Genomic DNA, 14,651 nt, shown 5'->3' with positions numbered 1-14,651 from the left:
ATCAACAATAACAACATTGTTATCATCAAATTACATCACATGTCACTTAGTCAGAGGTGCACACCCACCCAAAGGCCTCATGGAGGACCTGCAGAACAAACTGCTCCTCCTCAGGGCTGCTGATACTCAGCAGGTTGGCTCCGTGTCTCCGGCAGGACAGGTGAGCCTGCAGCCAGCTCAGCTTCTTCTCCAGCTGGGAGGAATGGAACACCTGCACACAAGTGATACAAGTGTGACTGCAGTCCAATTAAAATGCAATACTGGTGCAAAACAAGTAGTATTAGCAGTAGTACTACTTCCATTCCTTTGTCTGCCATTTGACAGTTAATTTATTTTTTGTTAGACTTTACAGAGTTAAGTGATAATTCGAATTCTACACTAGGGCTGGACGATATGGAGAAAATCAGATATCACGATATTATGTCCTAATACCTCAATGTGGATATTGTGGAGATATTATAGGGTTGACAATTGGTGCTTTGACAAAACATCTTCACAATAAGATTTAAGATAAATAATTTTCAGTTATGTTGATATAATAACTAAGTGGGTAAAAGTAAATATAATAAAAGAGCTATAACAGTCTGGTAACACAGAAAATGACATCACTTTACTCTACTGTAGCAAAAAAGACAACAAATCTGAGACGATATCTAGTCTTTTATCACAATATCAATATAATATAGATATATTGCCCAGCCCTAATCTACACTATATTTTATTTGTATACATTTATTCTTAAGTTTGTTCAGTTCAAACAACACTAATTTCTGATGCATTGTAAAGATGTGTTTTTTAATAGTTATGAATGAATGAAAACCAAAGTGTGACTGAAGTTAAAAGACAGCAGGCAGCAGAGTACTGATGGTGTGAAACCTTGTAACAGTAGCGCAGGTTGCTGTTGCTCTTCCAGCCGTTGGGACAGGAGCCGCTGAGGCTCGGGGTGGGCTGGGGGACGGGGGGCTCAGGGCTCAGAGACGTGTCCTGGTTCTGACGGCAGATGAATTTAGCCTTCGATGACGCACATTCCCTCACCTCCCACAGACCTGTTGCGAAGCCCGTCGCCATAGAAACGCAGCCGCCGCCGACTTTCACTGAAATAGATGCAGGGTGAAATGTAGGTGAGTGGAAAGAAAAAGAGGCTACAATGATGAAATGTGTGGAAATAGAAACATGAAAAAAAGTGTGGAAAAAAATGTAATTATAAATTTCTTGAGAGACGTATTACGAGTGTTGCTACATTCAACTCAAAACAAGGGCAACATTTCCTGTAAATCGTGTTCAGGCTCCATTTCTTTAGTCATTCTTATGGATCTCTGTTATGGACCATGTTTAAAAGAAAATAGTGGTCTTCAACGTAATAATTTTTTAAAATTTCATTATGAAGATGTCTGTCTGTATATTTGTCTATGTGATTGTTTCTGTATCACATAGAAATAGTAGGGCTTTCTTCTTTTAAAAAGCCAAGTCTAAAAGAGTAACAAAGCGCGGCTACAGTCTATGCAGAGGTCAACCAGTTCATATCTTTGGATCTACCAATGACTCTAAAGCCAGAGGACTCACCCACAACTGTTTTTTGCGTCTCCACGTGTGGTTTAGAAATTATGATGAATCTAAAATCCATGCAAGGAGTATTCTTTTGTTCTTGCCTGTTTGCTGCCTCATTCCTGTGGAGCTCTAATGACTATTTGTTGGAAGACAAAACACAGTTTATGATTTCCTCAACAAGCTGGTCCAATTTTGATAAATACAATTTAAATACCTACATTGTCAGCTAATCACAATGCTTTACAACCAAATCAGGATATCAAGGTGCAGTTCTAAGTTTGTATTTTAGCCAAAGAAAAAAAAACCTTTTTTGTAGATGCAATCCAAAATTGGCTCTGGTTCAGAATGAACCTCATGTTAAATGGTATAGAAGTGAACTTGTCACAGCAACAGGAATAAAGTAATAAATAGGCAGTGGGTGGGGAATATTATGTATCAACCCCAATCTGGTAAGTCTACTTCCTGTGATACATTATCAGATCATATTTGAAGTTCATTCTGCTCATTCAAACATGGCATATATGACCTACCTGGCTGGTCACGGTTCCAGTTAGTGTAGGACACTTCATCCCCGCTGAGCCAGTGGAAAGAGCCGGGGGTGACCTGGTCATGGAGGCCAATCCAGAAGGAATCACCAGAGCGACCGAACACAAGGCTGTTGGAGAAGGCCTGCTCGAACCTTTAAAGATTTACAGGGAATTTTAGAAAAGCAGAGCTAACATAATACACTGTAATGTCTGTGTGTGTGTGTGTGTGCATGTGTGTGCGTGCGTGTGTGTGTGTGTGTGTGTGTGTGTACGTATGTAGTTTGTGTTGCTGTCGCACCTATTGGTGATGGTAACAAGGGCGGCTCCACTGTCCTCGCAGGACTTCCTGGCCTCATCAAAGGTAAAAAGATCTTCTCCCACCCAATAACAAGCTGGACTGTGCCACTTCCATCCCTGAGAGAAGAAACGAGGAGAAAGTGAAAAACATAACCATAACGAAACTCAAAAAATATCCATTCAAACAGTACTAGTACTGTCTACAATAGCTGTGCAACACTTTAGATGCAACACTGGCTAATTCAATCACTTCAGGCTACTTTAAACCTGGATGTGCGTCAAAATACACATGAGATTTATAATCATGCAGATTTTTTGGATACTGTCTAAATCCCAGCAATATTGGTTGCTTTGTAAATGGCAAGTACAACAATTCAAGTGAGTCAGGCATTTAAATAGATCATGTTTCAGTAGCACCACCTGACTAGTTGAGGTTTTCGCAATTTATGACCAACAGCAAATTAGAACCGTTAAAGTAAAATAGAGAATCAAATAACATTGAACTCATTTGAGGTGTTGTATGGATATGTGAAAGAAATGTGTTTGACCAAGGAATTGTAGGAGCCACATATTGTATGTTGTTTATGGACTCATTTATGTTGTTTGATGATTATTGTGTTGTGCACTGATATTGTAGGTCGTGGGCGTTTTCATGGCGGTTTTAGTGGAAGTGATTTATTTTTATATATATATCTTCTCCTGTGTAACGGAGTTCTTCTGGGCTTTGACAGAGAGGGGGTGAGCCTGGGAGCAAACACTTTCTGTTGACACCAGCACGCCGCATTAACGCAATTATTTTAACTCACCAGGTAACTATTACATTTGGTAACTGCAGCGCTAAGTGTATTTAGAAGAAAATCATTGCAGTACAATCTCGATCGCTTCGCAGTGTTCATCTGCGTTTATTCCTTTGCAGCAGCAATTTGTTGGACTGCTTACAGCCGCAATAGGAATCAAGGAAAAAAACTCACAGACAGACAAGCAAACAACACCTGAAACATCCCCTCCTTTGCAGAGGTAAATCACATACATGGTGTCTCTCAGAAAATAATTTCAATGCCATCTTAACAGTTAAAACAAAAGTGAGTCCACTCATTCCAGTATCCCAAATACAGAATTCAAAAAACACGTCGTCTAGGCATACAGAAATAACCTCCCTCCTGACAGCCCATGTAGGCCTACTGTACTTGTGGACGTGTACAGCTGCAGAGTGCAGCCAACACGCATAAGGTCACAAGGGGTGAGATTTTGCAGAATAATAGTGAGAGACAGTGAGTATACGGTTGTGGAAATAAGATAAACATCTGGCTTTTTTTGCACAACCACATTGTTACCAGGACAAAACCCTCAAAGATTACAGCTGTTGGGGATTTTCATCTTTTCAAACTCACGTCTCTTAAACACTCATTCCTATCCTTCTTTTTCCCTGTTCATTACAGTCACAAGATCAGTGTTGACTTATAGTATCTTCTGAATTCCATGTAACAGCATTGGGATGAATTTCAACCAGAATAAACTATTATGATGTTATTTTATGAAACACCACACCTGATTTCACCCATATTTCCATTATCTGTTTAATTATTATTTCTTTTTTTGTTCTGTTTTTGCCCTGGGATGCATTCTTTGTCTCAGCGTATTGTTTGTCTCTGTTTATTACTTAAATGTGTAAAAAAAAAAACTGTTAAATAATCACACAAAAATGAACACAAACAAGAGAGCTCATTTTTTTCCTTGATGAAGATACTTTGAGGCAAAACACATTGGTTGTTAACTTACTATCAGAGTGCCTAGGATACTTTTTAAAACTGACAACAAATACCATGGACTTCCATTTAAGAAACCTGGTCCTTGTTTTTTTATGAAAAGCACCTGTTTTTTTACTTCACCAACACCATGTTTTTTTGACCCAGTGCAGTACTACCTATTATTTTATTCCTATTTTCAATTATTGCAGGGGTCCCATGGTGACTGAGGGGCCCTAAGCAGCTGCTTACGCCCCAGGCCACATCTGACATTAGAGATCAGTGTTGTCTCATCTCTCTGTTTAATCACACTTGAAGCAACTGAGTTATCCTGATAATAAAATCACTTTCTTTGGAAGTATAAAGCAGAATTGCAACACATCAGTGCGTGGGCACAATGACGGCATTACAGTGATGAGCAATCCATTACATTATTTGAGTAATGAGCCAAGCGCCGGATGGGGTATTGGTTCGGGGATCATACTGCTGAAGCGGTCTGTCACTGTTGTTTCACATGTGTGAAGAGGCTCATCTGCCTGCAAACAACTGAACCGCCACAGGGCCCTGCAGAGTGTGCCATGCCAAATGACCCGTCACATTACCACCCATGACGCCTCGCTCCCCCAGGGAGTGGGGTAAAGATTCATTACACCAAACAATCCAAACAAAGATATTTGTTGAACGTAACAGCTGAGAAACAGCACGACTCTCAGCGTCAGATCATTTACATCATAAATCAACGCTTAGCAAAAATGAAACATTGCTGAAGGGCACAAAGACACACAAACGCACACTAAGATTCCTTTTCTCACTAATATTATCCCGTATGTCAAACATTGATTGAATAAACTATACTGTCTACTTAGACAGTGACCATCAGCAGCAGTGGTCAGGTAGGGACAAGTAAGGTATGAGAGGCCTAAAGTCTCATGTGGAGAGAATTATGGACTGGGAAATCAGAGACAGATGTAGATGAATCCTCAAATGGGGTTTGGTTTGGCCTTATACTGGAGATACAAGTAGTGGGCGTGATAGTGCATTTCTGTTGTGTATACTGAACACCCTTGTTAAATGAAGACACAAACAGAATGTCCCAATTTGAATACTTTAAAAATATATTGTATTTTGTTTTGTTTTATGAGGGCCGAGGAAAAGTCCAGTATGTGTTAAGCCAAGCGTCCAGCGTTCCGTTTGTCTGGGGTGCATGTTCGCAGTCTTAGGGGAGTGATTTATTACGGTTACAGACTGGGGGTGGACCGGTGAAGGGGTGAGAGATGAAGGGTGAGAGATGAAGGAGAGTTCTGGGAAAAGGGGTCAAAGGTAAAGGAGCGGCTGAAATACTTAGAATAATAATTATGCTCACTGCATACTGTCAGCAGCTGGAATAAGAGCACAGAAATGCTGGGATCTGAATTAAATCTTTGTGGAGTAAAACTATAAGATACAGGGAAGAAAAAAGAAAAAAACTAAATGTATCTAGTCCAGGACTGGAAAAAAAGCAGTGATTCATAACACAAACAGACACGTCAATGACAAAACAAAGCATGAAGCACTGAAAGCAAAGGGAGAAAAAGAGTAATACTTGTTTGCAGTCTTGGTGCTGCGGCTTCCCATCACTCTTTGTTCCCGGTTTCTTACAGATGGAGGCCAGAGTCAGATTACAAGGGCTGTCATCCCAGCGGCCCTCCTGCACATGTAAGCAAGACACAAACAGAAAGAGAGTAAACAGCTGTTGAATATATACAAACGGAGTAGACTCGAGATGATTAGGGCCCCAGACGTTTGGGGGTCAGTGTGAGGGTGAAGGGGGTCACTTACAGCTCCCCAAATGGAGACGCAATCTTCTTGGGTGTTGCGGAAGTTGTTGGGTTCAAAGGGGTGCCAGTAGGTGAAGATGACGGGCGTGTGGTCAGTCCATTGGAAGTCCATTTGCATATCAGTGTCATGGAGACCGATCCATAGCTGGTCAATATCTGACGGAGGCAGTAGTGGAAGAAGTATTCAGATCTCTTACTTAAGCAAAAGTAGCAACACTACTAATATATGTTACTAAAAGTACAAAAGTATTAGCAATTAGCACTGAAGCATGAATGTGTTAGTGGACTAAAACATACTATTAATAATTGTAATATTACACTCTGAAATGTAGTGGAGTACAAGTATAAAGTAGCATAAAATGGAAATAGTCAAGTAAAGTACAAGTACCTCAAAATTGTACTTAAGTACAGTACTTGAGTAAATGTACTTAGTTAGAATCCACCACTAGACAGAGAGCACAGACAGACATTAAGGTTAGGAAGACAATTAGGGAACACAGAAACAGGGTTGAAAGGTGGCACCTTATTCGGCAGCCTCGGCCACGGTGTATGAATGCGTGTGAATGCTGAATGGTTCCTGTGTAAAAAAGCGCTTTGAGTAGTCGTTAAGACTAGAAAAGCGCTATCTAAGAACAGTCCATTTACATTGTCTTTTTAACACAGAAATATGTATCCAAATCCAAAAGGAAGCATACTGAAGAAGGCATAGCTCAAACAGTTTTGGACTCTGTTCTTTCTTTTTTCCTTGATCGACCATTAAGTTTTTTAATCTTCTATAGTTATACAGAAAAATAGCAAATTCCCTCACTTCCTCTGTTTGGAACAGGTTATTTTTGTGTTTATTTTATTCTTTAAAGTAGACTACTAGTGGGTATAGAGATTGAACTCTGATTTAAGAGAATTTCATTTAATTTCTGGCTTCCAATAGCAATACAGTTTAGAGGAAAAGGTGCAGTACAATCAAAAAAAAAGGACAAAACACCTTTCTTCAGGTTGCGAATGATGAACTCGAGCTCAGGTAGGGTGTGGATGCTGACCAGGTTGGCCTCCATCCTCTGACAGGTTTTCTGAGCTGTATCCCAGTCAATCTTATCTGAAGTTAGCTTGTAGCAGCCAGCCTGGAAGGCCTGCCAGCCCACATCACACTCATATTTCTCATCATCTGCCCACGAGTCTGTGGGAGAAAAAAATGATAAAAAACCAACAAATACTGGACTTTGGCACTGTGGCAGGACTGTAGATGTCTGTACACTGACCAGTAGTGAAGGGGTCCAGGGTGGCATTGGGCCTCTTCTTACAGACATATGGCTGAGCAACAGAACAATCACGGTTTTGCCAACGACCTGATGACTCCGTTCGGATCACAGCGCAGTTCTCCTCTTCAGCATGGTTTGGCTGGTCTGGAGGACAAGAGTTAACAAAAGAAACTCTTGAAAACATCACTAATGCCAAGATACCTTTATTCAAGGCATTTAACCCACAAATTCTCCAGTGCTCAAACAAAAAAGACTGCACTGGAAGACTGCACTGGAAGGCCACAAATAGAGTATTTACACTCAGAGCAGTGTGTGCTCATAATGAGCAAGCATGCTCATTCAGCCTTCTGTGGGAAATAGACCACAGATACTTCAAGCTTAAAAAAAAACAAGAAAAGGGAGAGTTGCTTTTATAGTCTAACCTGACTCCCAGTTGAGATACTTGAGCGGTGACGAGTCGGCCCATTGCCAGCCTCCATTAATGTCCAGGTCATTGAGGCCAATCCACAAAGCAGCACTGTAGCCTGTCAGTAAACCTAAAACAGCAGAAAAAAAGAAGAAAAATGTATGAAATGGGAAAAACGTGTTTCCCCAGTGCACTTTTGGGAAAGAGGACACAATAAAAGTTAGCTACGATTTTAACCAAGGCCGCAGTGTGTCTTGCTCGTGCCTAGGAGAAGATCCTTTTTATTATGTTTTTTTCCTTTTTTTATACATACCCACAGATTATTTAAAGGTTAGAGGGCCCAACTGACCCAGTGTTCCCCCCGTGTCAGCAACCCCCATTTTCAATTTGTCAACAGTCAACACTGTATTAGGCAGATGACAGAATCATTATATAATAATTGACTAATATCAGTAACAGGCTCATAACATCCCAAAAATCAATTCTTCCTGTTGGGAGAGTGAATGTGCACTGAAGATTTTTTTTGTAAATATTATGCTGCACATCAAATTGTATAGCCCTAAATGGCCTAAGAAAGAAAGGCTTGATCAGCAGACATGGTAACAGAGTCTCCTTTTAAAAGGTAATATGGTGATTTCTCACATTAGAAATTAGAAATTTATTAAGAAATCAAGATTATTTTCCTCACTGCTGATTTAATCAGGGGTGAAAACAGTGGCATTGCACCCCTACAGATAAAAAAAAAACAGAAATCGTTAAATTCCAAATTATCTTTCTTTAGACTCTTAGGCTGTAATTAGACTTTCTCTTATTTTTTTGTATGCCAGGACGAAAATCAATGATTAATTGTCTAACTGTTTGCTCAGTGTTGATTAATGTGTAGTTACTGTGTATTTCTGAGGTTGTTTTTGCTGGTGTACTTTGTATTGTATTTTCATTGTAGTAGCTTTGTGTCTTCCCTAAACAATATCAATGTGTATTTCAAACAAGTAGCCAAAACATGGGTGGATGTCTTTGCACATAAAAGTACATGTGTGCACATTGACTTTACCATTGATGTACGTCTGCTCATGCAGCTTAGTGATGCTTAGCAGATCTGCTCCCTGTTGCTGGCAACTGATCCGAGCCTCGCTCCATGACAGCGTAGCCTGGAAGTTAAACTGGTAACAGCTGTCTGTCAGCGGGTCAGTATCCCAGAATGTTTCACAGCCACTGGCTGACAGTGAGGGAAGAAGATAAGACGTGGAGGAAATAACAGTAAAGTAAACAGTTGGGTGAGAGAAAACTGTGGGTAAGTTTGCTGAGCTTCTGTAATTAATCATTTTGTATGTATTTATGCATAACTCACTCTTTACAGGACAGAAGCCCCAACGTTCGTCTTTGCCGTAGTCAAAGGTGGTGGCGCACCAGAGGTGACCGTCCTCACGTCCGAAACTGGTGCAGTTGTGGAACCACTGGTTGTCATACAGGAAGGGCAGATAGCAGGGGCGGCCGTGAGAGTTCCCCTGGATTGTGTAGATCTCTGAGGAGCAAACAGAGGAGAGTCTTTGAATCCCTGCTTGCGGCAGGAGAACGGGGCCATGCTTGTGTTGCCTGAAGTTATGCCTGGGAACGGTGCTGAACTGAAATACCTCATCTGTTTTCCTAGTGACTTGTATAATCAAACACAAGGTGAAAAACAGAGGGTGATGTTACAGTCTAAACAGTGAAGTAAAATAGTGGTCAGCAGAAGGACGAGCAAACAAACAGAATTAATCAGGTTATCAGGAAGCTGATATTATGAACTATATTTGAAAACAGAAATAACAGTTTTCCTTTTCATGTGATTTTATCAAATATTCGTATCTCAAAGCAAGATCTCTAAAAGAGCACATGCAATTTTTGAACCAGGCTAGTTTCTCTTATAAACTACTGTATATCTGTATTTATATTTCCACAGTTCGACAAAATACCCTGAGGTTGCCGTTCTGCTCTCTAGAAGTAAAGTACGGTGTGAGGAAAAGGGCAACAGAGAGAGGGAGAGGCTGCATCTGCAGTGTTACCAGAACAAGTTAGGCCAATGGAAAGTAGGGCAGACATGTTAAACGAGGAAGGAAAGATTTCTGAAGCTCCCTCCCTGACTTCCCTCACTGCTCCACCACTGGCCAGCTGGCTGGTAGGTTGGCTGCAGCGGAGTCTCTCTTTCGCTGACTAATGTCGGAGGCATTTCTCTCCGGCAGCCAGTTGACTTCACAAAGAAACTTTTGAAGATCGGCACCTAAAAGTTGAAAATGTCCATGCGCCCAATTCTCTTGTCACAAAAGAAGTTACAGAGACTGACAAGAGCAGGGATAAAGGAGAAAGTTAAGGGGGATTTTCTTGTCTTACGTTTATGGGAGATCTGGTTTTTATTGCAGTCAAGCAGAGCCTGTTAACTGTAGACTCGTACGGATGACTGAGCCTCACAGTATGGTTTGTCAATGAACAACCGTGACATTTGATATTGGTAAGAATGGCACAGATAGCGTAAATGAGGCTTTGCTGTCAACCACCATGGTTAGATTTAATCTGGACTGAAAAGTAAATACAAATATACTTGAGGGCAAGGACAACCCTGTGTGTTTATTGGAGTTTAAAAACACTAGCAAAGTTTTCCTTGGCGTCGGCCACTCGTCCTCAAAGATGCCCTAGAAGCAACATTATGTTATAGCCATTTGATCAGATACAGCTGTGGCATTCCCAACAGTAAGTCCATCTTCCACACAAAACGCAGCGAAGGAGCTGCTCACTGGGTCACTGTGTCAATATTTGGATCTTATATTAATGGATTTGATTTGGTTTTGATGAATTTATTTATCTATTGGTATTCAATATCAATACTTCTATGTTTTTATTTTTCATCTTATGTATTTTTTTTCTTCCTTACTAATGTTCCAAATTTAAACAGGGATTATCCCAATAAATAACTTACAGAGTTAGTTCGTTAGTTTTACCTAAGGAGGTTGTGTAAAGTGTCTTCTAAAATAAAAGTATTTTAAAGGGAATCTGGAAGTGTAGTTAGTTAGTGGGGTGGCAGTAGCTTTGTCCTGTGTCCATGTGATTTATAGTAAAATGCGTGTAATGCCACTCAACTATCTTGCCCTTCTAGCGCGCCCCTCGTGGCGTATGCATATAAAACTGTCTAGGTGTATCTAGGACATTTATCTGAACATACCCTGTGAGTTTTGTGATGATTGGCCTTACGGTTGCTGATATGTGTTCATTTATGTCCAGAGCCATGCCACTTTCCAAGTTCATTGGTCAATAACTTGAAAAGTAATTAAGATATAGACATGCTTTATACAACTTGTAATAAGCTTGATCCATTGATGTTTCACTGAAAATTTGGTGGCAATCGGAGATACGGTGTACGAGATCTCAAAAATGTGTTTTTCAAAAAAAATCAAATTTTCCTTGAGGCTTTTTTGTAGAGCACGTTAAGCTGCACCAGTGTGAGAAATGTCAAGTGAATCGGACTTACAGTGTGGGGGGCGTGGCCTTTCAAAGTTTGCATTTTGAAGCCTTAATTACAACGCCACCATGGGGCCGGTTGGGTTCATATTTCTATTGAACACCATTTCACACGTTTTTAGCTCATTCCAATGGGAATTTGAGATAGCGCGGCAGACAACAAATAATATTAATAACTAAAAAAGACAAACATAGAAGGGTTCTACCGATTCAAATCATAATTAGTAAAACCTTTTGGGACAAACACACAGGTAAAGACTGACCACCAATTGGAAGAATCCTTGTGATGCAAATCTGATCTGGTTTGATGAAACGCATACTTACCCCGATACGTTTTAGAGCACAGGTCCTGCACACCACCATGCAGTGTCCATTTGAGCTTTGAAGGAGGGGAGGCTGAGGAGGTGTTCCAAAACGACGGCGAGGGAAGGTAGTTGTTGAGGTTGTCCAACACCTGGCCACAGTTCCAGGTCCAGCGTATTCTGGGTGGCTCGCGGTCACAGGTGTACACACCCAGAGGAGACTTGTCCCATCTGGAGGTGACGTTACCAGTGGTCACGCCCAGGCACAACAACGAGCCCAGGTTGAACAGGCGACCCCGGGTCACCCACTTCCAGCGCTGGTTGTCTTCCTCACAGGAGGTTGACAAGACGAGGGAGTGATCCCGCACCCCCAGGCACCCCTGGGCACCCTCATGGAAGAAAGCAAACTCGTCAGAGTCCAACGGCGCTGTGCAGACAGAGGGAAACATTTGCATCAGTCGATAATGCTGATGAAAATGGGATTCCATGTTAGCAGCTAATGTGGCAAGTGAACGGGTCAGCGGCTGGATCAATATCTCCATTAATGGATGCAGTGCTGGGTGAGAACTAGATGTCCTGCATCATACACTTCAGTATTAACAGTAATAATAGTATTACCAACAATGATGCCTTGGTGTTTAGGTTTAACCCTGTATAACCTTAAAATACACTGGAAAATATATGATTTTCTCGCCTAAATTTTTACCCCCTAAAACATGATGCAGTTTCCACATGCTTTGGCCCTCTGGGATGACCCTGTTTCATTGTGAAGCTAACACTCTCAGTTTGTTGTTTCTATGGCATTGTGACCTAGGCCTTACTGACACAGAGCTACAGAGGTTAACACAGAATTTCTATTTCCGTCCAGTAAATCATCTGAAAAATTATAAAAACTACGTGTAAGCATATTACAACTGCTATATACTAAAATAGTACCCTAGCCACATGTCTCAACTTTGACAGAAAAATCCAGAAGAAAATTACTTAAAATGGATTTTATATAATGTATTTCTACAGATGTCTGTGCGTTTTTCTTATTTCTTATTTCTAAAAAAGCCCAAAAAGTGCTAAATACATAACTTCTGAAATACAAAAACACATCCACATCCACTCACTCACATGCCTAAAATAGTGAATACTCATATTTACAGGAATAATAATCATATTTGATGAAATGTTGAAATGCTATAAGAAGGCCATATTTTTGGCTTTCAGACAGTTGGAGTCAACTCAGGGAAAGTTGTTTTTGGCCATGTCTGGTACCATTCAACTCGTCTTCTTCCTGGCTACACAGGGATGCCAGTTTTATGACCTGTTCTTCTAATTGGTGGGTTCTACTGTCATTCTTTCCCACGTGGGCCCAATTGGGGCTGTATGATATGGTTGGCTTAGTTTGAGTGTATCTCTTGATAGAATCATGCTATTGGCTGGCAACCAGGTTCATTGGAATCTGCTGGCACCACAGATTACAATGACGTGACGACATGATTTCTAGCGCGCACAGGGAAAAGGTTACACGCGATCAAAACCGAGAAATGATGCACTATCTAGATTTCTCTACGTCGAAACTTGGCCAGAAACTACCAGATTGTGAGGGGACCAGATAATTATGGATTACAAGGCTTGGATATTCTAATAGTTTGACGTGTTTACGAAGGAGGAAAACAACGTTTACGGAGATCTTTCACCGCTGTGATTAAAGACACAATGAGACAGGTAGGGATGCACGCTCATTTTATACTTGAATCTGTCTGTCTTGCTTTACTTCAGAACATGATTATAACCGTTGTGAGTCACCTTATTGCTTGTGTGTGGGCTCGATGGAATCATGAGACTTTAAGCTTTCTAACGATGTATGACTTGAGCGTGTTTATAACGGTTTAATGCAAGTAATAACGTCCTTTTATGTGCGTTCCAATTTCGAACCACCAGTGGTACATTGAACACAAACAGGTTTTAAAATGTAAACTCATTATATGAAAAGAGCTCTCAGCAGGACATTATTTTAACCTCCACCCACCAGGTGTCTACAATCCCCCCGTTCCCAAGCCCCTCATCTTGTTCTCTTGGTGTCTATTTATGTCGGGTCTGGCTATGGAGAGAGCAGCATTTTGTGATTTTGGGGAAAAGGTCTTTATCTCGAGAAACTAGAGTGAGACTGATACATTAGACCCAAATGACCGAATGTTTTCACACGTCTGAATTTGATTAAGTTGATGAAACTGTAATGATACTCAGGGGTGAAATGGGTAGCTGTTTTCATTTAGCAGACATCTTACGGCTGTACAATGACGCCTTTATTAGTACCACCTCAGTGTGATTCTCTGAGGAGCTATTAGCCGCCTGCAAGGTGTTAACAAACAGAGCTTTGCAGTATTCTCATATACACTTGTACAAAAGTGTCAGTAATAAATCAAATGTAAGCAGACAACCCTATCCTAACCTTTATCTGTAACGGGGGGGGGGGGGGGGGGGGGATGGTCGAACTTAACAATTCAGAGCAGAACCAAACATCCTTTCTCAAAAATATATGTGGTTTTCCGCCATTCCTTTTTTTTTTTCTTGAGAGATTTAGGGATACAGTATGTGTGAAGGTGGTAGAAAAAAACAACAACTCAGGAGTGTAGGAGTGATTCTAAATGGCGGTCCTGCTAAAACGATTTGAAAGAAAATACCTACAAAATACACATCTCTTTTCTCAGATCTGAGATTTGGAGGAAAAAAAGCGAGACCCTCAGCATTCCTACTCGGCGGGCTCCTGCGAGAGGCCAGGAAGTGGGGAAGGTGGGAAAAGATCACTGTGTATTTGGTTTGAACAACACAACTTTCCTATTTTGGGATACTTCACTTTGCTCAATGAGCAACAATTTCTAGTTTCCGACCTAAAAGCTAAAACCCTCCAAACCTCATGTGCTGCTTTTATAGACACAGAGACAATGGAGTCTCATCAAGAGCCTCATAAAACTCCCTGTAATCTGGAGGAGACGAAAGGCACGCCCCTCTTTTTGCTCTCAGCCTCTGTGGTTGAGTTTCTCAGAAGCAGTGTTAGCTCATTGGGTCGGTAGCAAACAGAGTAACGGAGCGCAGTAGAGGCACGGTGGTTCAGCTTAAGTTTGAAAGTGCTCTGTACAGTGTAATCAGATATAATCACCACCCTGCTCTTTTTTTTATAAAGCCATCGCTCTTACAGTAACTCCCAGCTGCCAGGTTTGTTTACTGCAGTTCATGGTTTTAATCATGAAAAATTCAAATCAAGTGACACCC

The 14,651-nt window shown here is 41.0% G+C and overlaps 1 protein-coding gene across 1 annotated transcript in view; it reads right to left on the bottom strand.

Annotated features, from left to right (window-relative positions):
• The window catches only part of mrc2 (mannose receptor, C-type 2), a 26,888-nt gene that overhangs the window by 8,217 nt on the left and 4,020 nt on the right, over window positions 1–14,651 (bottom strand). Inside the window, exons 2-13 of the mRNA XM_032537645.1 lie at window positions 11,410–11,814; window positions 8,945–9,118; window positions 8,648–8,812; window positions 7,613–7,726; window positions 7,191–7,334; window positions 6,917–7,108; window positions 5,936–6,090; window positions 5,700–5,804; window positions 2,374–2,489; window positions 2,079–2,227; window positions 877–1,094; window positions 69–211 (exon numbers count right to left, since the gene is read on the bottom strand). Of these exons, the coding sequence (XP_032393536.1) occupies window positions 69–211; window positions 877–1,094; window positions 2,079–2,227; window positions 2,374–2,489; window positions 5,700–5,804; window positions 5,936–6,090; window positions 6,917–7,108; window positions 7,191–7,334; window positions 7,613–7,726; window positions 8,648–8,812; window positions 8,945–9,118; window positions 11,410–11,814 (2,080 nt within the window). The remainder of the gene's footprint in view (window positions 1–68; window positions 212–876; window positions 1,095–2,078; window positions 2,228–2,373; window positions 2,490–5,699; window positions 5,805–5,935; window positions 6,091–6,916; window positions 7,109–7,190; window positions 7,335–7,612; window positions 7,727–8,647; window positions 8,813–8,944; window positions 9,119–11,409; window positions 11,815–14,651) is intronic.

Source organism: Etheostoma spectabile, chromosome 15 (genome assembly GCF_008692095.1).
Source record: "Etheostoma spectabile isolate EspeVRDwgs_2016 chromosome 15, UIUC_Espe_1.0, whole genome shotgun sequence".
NCBI lineage: Eukaryota > Metazoa > Chordata > Actinopteri > Perciformes > Percidae > Etheostoma > Etheostoma spectabile.
This window is presented reverse-complemented; position numbering and strand designations above follow the sequence as displayed.